At 35.6% G+C, this 6,557-nt stretch overlaps 1 protein-coding gene across 1 annotated transcript; it reads right to left on the reverse strand.

Annotated features, from left to right (window-relative positions):
• Positions 1–3,737: 3,737 nt before the first annotated feature.
• Positions 3,738–4,124, reverse strand: LOC306661200 (ATP synthase subunit epsilon, mitochondrial-like). Its single transcript, XM_079140028.1, has one exon. The coding sequence runs from the start codon at positions 4,051–4,053 to the stop codon at positions 3,898–3,900; it is 156 nt and encodes a 51-aa protein (XP_078996154.1). The 5' UTR covers positions 4,054–4,124; the 3' UTR covers positions 3,738–3,897.
• Between the last annotated feature and the right edge of the window lie 2,433 nt (positions 4,125–6,557).

Here is a 6,557-nt window from a genome sequence, read left to right on the forward strand (position 1 = left end):
TACTGACAAATCATAGGCACAGAAAGCTAGAGAGTAATTTATAGTTGAGGTCTACAGACACCATCAAAATTTTAGTGCAGTCAATAAATTTAGTAATGTTCAGGCTATTTTCTGTATTTTTCTTGTTTCTGACATAGAGCAAAGATTATGTCAGTTGCCCTGTGGTTTAAAGCCACAGTTATTCTGGGAGTACACAGTTGCCATCATTGAGCAGTAACTGATCCAAAAGAATCCCAGCCAAGGTCTTGCCAATGATGGAAAGAAACGATGTGTCCTGTAGTTGCCAAAAACTATGTTTTTCTTCTTGATGGCAGCCTCTGTCTTGAAGATATGTGGTGACATATACATGTATGAATGTTCCCTAGGAGGCAGGATCATGCTACCAGATTTATTCAATCAGTACTTCCCTGTCTATAATTTTAAGTTATACAGATGTCTAATAAATATTTAAGGTGCTGTTGCTGCTAATGTTGTCAATGGCATTCCATGGAAAATTGTAGAGATAAACCACAAAGATTGGCCCTTGACCATTGTTCATTTTAATTTCATTTCTCTCTTCACATCATCAAGAGCCGTTAAGTCCTAGCAGTTCTCTTTACTACAAAATGTTCTACGAAGTATAATTTTCATCTCTGAGAATTATTTCTTTTTGTTCATATATGTAACTTCATGCACACTTTTATCAAATGCTGTATCTGTGTGTGCTTTTTATTGTTGGACACTGACACTGATAATCAGAGTGATTATTGTATCAGTTAATAGCTGAGTAACAGAAGTTCACAATAGAGGCACTTAAAAAATTGGGATTTAGTTTTCCTATGCAAATAGGAGTCTGGAAATAATCAGTACAGGGCCAGTGTGGTGGCTCCACAATGTTACTAGGCACTAGGTTCCCTCTTTCCTTTTTCTGGCCACACCTATATACTGGATTCCTTCGTCAAAGTCACATGGTGGTTACTGCAACTCCATCCCAGGTTCCTGGTTGGATGGAGATGGAAGGTGGGGGAGAGAAGTCACATGTCAGTTCAGTTAGCAGGTTCTAAAATCCTTTTCTGAAAGCCCCACAATGTGGCTTCTGCCTACTTTCATACAATTATGCCTTATTGCAAGGGAAGCCAGTGGGTACTCCAAATAATTGGAGTTCCATTAGAAAGAAAAACTAGGGGTGTAGAAATTGTGTTGGAAGCTAACAGTCTTCCCCTCTGCCTAGCAGCTATTACCACTGGTGAACAGTGGGCAGATGGAAAAAATACCTGCAGTTTTAAGAGGGAGCTTGTTGGGAAATTACTGAAGAGTCAGCTTTCATGGATGTGAGCTAAATGTAGTTCTATGAAAAGCTAGAGAAATGCACTTTCTATGGGTTAAATTAATGAAGAATTTTTGGTAAATATTATTTAATCATAGCTAGTCAAATATTCCCTGTGACCTGAGGTATCATTCAGTCATAAAATGAAAATCAGGCACATAGTAGCTACCAAACAAAACTTACTGGAATGAATCAGACAGACATATCTTTCTTTAGTAGAAGTCCACTATGTGGTTTTCTTATTAATGTAATGGTGTCTTGGATGATTAATGCTATTTGATGAAGAATGTCATCATGCAAACTAGAATTATTTCTTTATAGTTCAGTTGCCTCACTCTAAAACATGACAGCAACATTTGCTAAGTACCTATTTTAATAAAGCAATTCATATCTGACTAATAAAATATATGTAAATAGCAAATAATTTAATGAGAATTTTGACGTGTTATTGTAGAACAACACACAAATATAGGAAAAAATGTATGTCTTGATGAATTTTAAAAAAATAACTACTACCCAGGAGAAGAAACAGATCTTTTTCATATACCCCATGCTAAGGTTTGGATATGAGTGTTCCTCAAGAGCTCCTGTGTTCATGCAGGAATTCTCAGAGGTGAAATGAGTAGATTATGAGAACTGTCACCTAATCAGTCCACCTAAGCAGGTGGGGCATGGCTGAAGGAGGTGGTTCTCCTGCCCTGCAGACCCTTCCTGTCTCCTCTCCTCCCCTCCCCACTCTTCCTCTCCTCTTCTCTCTGCTTCCTGGCTTCCATGAACCAAGCAGCTTCTCTCTGTCATGCCCTCTCCACCATGATGTGCTGCCTCACCTTAGGCCCAGAACAATGGACTTGGCCAACCATGGACTGAACCTTTGAACTGTGAGCCAAACAATTTTTCCCTCCTTTAAGTTGTTTCTTTTTCTTTTTTTTTTTTTAATCAGAAAAATGCTCATTTTTTTCTTTTTTTTAAATTCATTTTTATTGTAAACAAATGGGATACATCTTGTTTCTCTGTACATGAAGTAGAGGCATACTATTTGTGTTATCGTATATTTACCTAGGGTAATAGTTTTTGATTCATTCTCTTATTCCCCCCCACCCATCTTATCCCTCTATAGAGTCCCTCCCTCTAAGTTGTTCTTGTTGAGTATTTTGGTTACAGTGATGCAAAGCTGACTAAATTACTCCCAAAGCCCCTGTTGCCCAGTTTCCATCTCAAATCCCATTTATACTTTCAAAAGAAACCATTATTATTAGTTTCATAATAATTAGTTCTTTTGAATTCCTAAGTACTTTCATTACTCAAGGGTATATGCCTAGATGCCATAATTTAGTCTCTTTTTTTCCCACCTTTTTTATTGGTGCTTTATAGTTGTACATATTGATGGGATTTGTCATTACATATTCATCCATGCACACAATATATCAGTATAATTTGACCAATGTCACTCCCCGACATTTTCCCCTTGTCCCTTTTAATATATATATATATATATATATATATATATATATATCCCTTCCATCCTTTTGTTTCTTATAATTTGCTGTTTAAAAAAAAAGATATTTGACATGTAGAATTTCTCACAGTCAGGATTTTACTAATTTGCTCATAGTGAAGTTCAATCTATTTATTTTTCCTTCTTATTTCATACAAATTGGTATTACAGAGAATTAATAATGGTACCTTATATTTTAACCCTTTGATGAGAGTTTAAGTGAGCACTTTTTTTCATCTGGAGACACATAATTATTTGTGTTATCAGCTGTTGATGCTCAATTAATTAGGAGTTAAGATTATGATATTCTAGTTTTCTCATTTGTTTTTTCATTTATTATTTGGAATACTTTTCTAAGAAATACTTCCCCTTATTTGATATTTTGTTGCCCGGTGGTAGAGTTTATACAGAAATGTAGGATGAATACTTAGTTCTTTTCCTTCATTTATAGTATTCAAAATAAGGAATGGGTTTCTCTCATTTTCCAAAGGTGATTGATTATTTTTTTGTGGATGGCAATATAAACTTATAGATTTAAGCATACTTGCTGTATTTCAATCAGTTGAAATGATCCATCCCGGAGTTTAAACGATCTCATTTTTGGCCACTGGGAACGTCCTTATTGGGGCTCCTGTCTTTTAATAGCTTTCTTGCTTTCTGGTATAACCTGACATATCAAGTTCATTCTTGTACCTTCCTTGCCCTAGACCTGGAAACTGCCATTTCCTCAAAAGTCTTAAAAGTAAAAACTGGAATTTCATAAGCATAGTTTTGGTAGTAGAGATGCTCAGTGATATTGGGGTAGTTATTTTTTCTAGATCTTGTCAGTGGATAAAGCAATAAAATCAACATTGAATTAAATATCTAATGAATTCATACTGATGTTTCTAGTTCAAATTCTGCTCCTGGGACTTTTTTTTTTTTTTTTTTTTAGAGTGAAACATCCATCACTTTATTGGCATCATCATTTATGAACAAGACAGGATTTTCTTTTTTTTTTTTTTTTCATGAAGCAAGATGATTTTTATCTGCCATAACATGTGCTCACACTTCTTCACCTTGAAAGTGTAGCATTTTGAACTTTAGTCAGGGTTGATTATTCCTTTTTCACTTTCACAATTTTTATGCTACTGCCAGAAGTCTTCTCGGCATTTGCTTTGACTTCTGCCTTCAGTGCATCCCTCACTGCTTTTGCACAGATCTGAGAGTATCGGATGTAGCTGAGTCCAGCCTGTCGCCAGTACACCACCATGATGTCGCGAGAGTGGGCGCGTCGGGTCGAATCGCGAGGATGCGGCTGTAGCAGCTCAGCCCGGCGGCAGGAAGGTCCTCCTGGGATTTTTAATTTAATGTCTCTTGTATTATATCTTTGTCTTCTTTATCCTCACTAACTGTTTAAGTTTACAGGCTATATTAGAATATCTCATTACTTATATATTTTATTTAAATTATGTATATAAAAATTTAAAAATATTAATCTACTACTACCACCAAGGTAGTAACTGAGAAGAATTGAAAGTGGTTTTTGTTCATTTATGCTCCTTTTTGTGTTTGTACAAGAGTTGACTCTTATCTGAGAGTATCATCACTTCACACTTTTTCCCTTTTAGCACTTTTAGTCTTAACTGTAAGAGTAATTATATTTAATGTACATTACTTGCCTTATATCACTTTGTCTTTTGCTGATGTCTTTCTAATCATTTTGGTTGTAAGACAAAAATTCTGTGGTAGACTCTTAGCAGCTCATGAGAATAGTATTTCCTGAGGTTTTGCATGTTGTAAGTTGTTATTGTTCTTTGTCATTGAGGATTGGTTTTGCTTGATACCAAATCATTAGCCTGCATTTTTTTGAATATTTTAGATCTGATTATCTTGACTGATGACCAAAAGCATTTGGTTAAATTCCACAATTGTTCTTGAAAATTTTCTTGAATTAGGAATAACATGAAAAAGAGCATATTGTTGGAAACTAATACTAATATAATAATTAGCACAAATATTTCTACTATTGTCAGGAAAAAGACTTTTATGCCTATTTTTATTCATTAGTCATCATCGTTCTTGACAAATTTTAGCAAATGCATGACTAAGGGTTTGATACAGGTTGCTATGAAGACTTCTTCCCTTCCCTTCCTCCTGTGTATATATTCAGTCATGTGCCATATTGTTATGGTTGGGATGTGAGGTGTCCCCCAAAAGCTCACATGTGAGACAGTGCAAGAAGGTTCAGAGGAGAAATGATTGGGTTGTGAGAGTCTTAATCCAATCAGTGATTTATTCCTCTGACAGGGATGAACCAAGTGGTAACTGAAGTGGCAGGTGTGGCTGGAGGAGGTGGGAATTGGGGTGTGGCTTTGGGTATATATTTGTATCTGTTGAGTGGAGTCTCCCTCTCTCTGCTTCCTGATGATGTGAGCTGCTTCCCTCTGCCACACTCTTCCACCATGACATTCTGCCTCACCTCCAGCCCAGAGGAGTGGAGCCGGCCTTCTATGGACTAAGACCTCTGAAACTGTGAGCCCCCAAATAAACTTTTCCTCTTTTAAAATTGTTCTAGTCAGATCATTTAGTCACAGCAGCAAAGAAAGCTGACTAAAACACATATAATGACATTTTTGCTCAATGATGGATTGCTATATGTGAGGGTTCCCATAGAATTATAATGAAGCTGAAAAATTGCTATTTCCTAGTGACATCATAGCCACTTTAATGTCATAGCACAGTTCATTGCTGAGCTGTTTGTGATGTACTGGTCTAAACAAAACTGTGCTGTCAGTTGTGTAAAAGTATGGCACATGCAACTGTGTGCAGTATGTGATATTTGATAATAAATGACTGATGGGTTTAGGTGTTTACTTTTTTATTACTTTACTGTGTACTCCTTCCTTGTACAAAAACAAAACAAAACAGTCCTTCAAGAGGGACTCCAAAAGAAAGCACTGTTATCATAGGAGAGGAGAGCTCCATGTGTGTCACTGCCCTGAAGACCGCCAGTGGGATAAGGTGTGAGATGAAGACAGCGATACTGATGATTCTGACTCTGGGTAGGACTAGGATAATGTGTGTTTGTGTCTTACTTTTCAAAAAAAAAGTTAAAAAAAAATTTAAAATAGGGTGCACCAGACAACTTAGGTATGTATTATACTCTAATATGTTTGCACAATGACTAAATTGCCTAATGACACATTTCTCAGAATGTGTCCCTGCATTATGTAGTGTATGATTTTATATGTATGCTTGCGTGTGTGTGTGTGTGTGCATGTGTACACACAGACATATGTACTGTAGCCCTTTGCTATGATATACCACAATCATGAGTATAACAACATTAAGTTCAGAGTCCTAGTGAACCATTGAGTCTACGGGGAGTCTTGGGGACACCTGATGCCTGTATACTGGGAATATCTCTAGAGAAAACAAAATTTTGTTTATATAATTGTCTACCATTAGAGAAAAAATAAAGTTAAAATTCCATTTGTCATTATAGGAAAATGCAGTCCAAATATAATTAAATATTTAAATTATGGAAAACCAAACCATAAAAGGACTAGAAGAAAACATAAATAATTAGATAAGATTTAAACATAATCACAAAAGTATATTATTATAGAATATATTTGTACCTTTTAAATATTTAAATCTAATTGCAAAACAATAAAATTACAAAGGTAAGACATCAAAATGATAAATATAAGTAAAACTCTGCTAAGTTCTTATAGTTTGGTTATTAGATTGGCATTGACTTAGAATAAAACC

This window comes from Sciurus vulgaris (genome assembly GCF_902686455.1).
Source record: "Sciurus vulgaris genome assembly, chromosome: 5".
Classification (NCBI taxonomy): Eukaryota; Metazoa; Chordata; class Mammalia; order Rodentia; family Sciuridae; genus Sciurus; species Sciurus vulgaris.

Coding starts and splice junctions, on each gene's coding strand:
- LOC306661200 (XM_079140028.1), bottom strand. CDS start 4,053: ATGGTGGTGTACTGGCGACAGGCTGGACTCAGCTACATCCGATACTCT.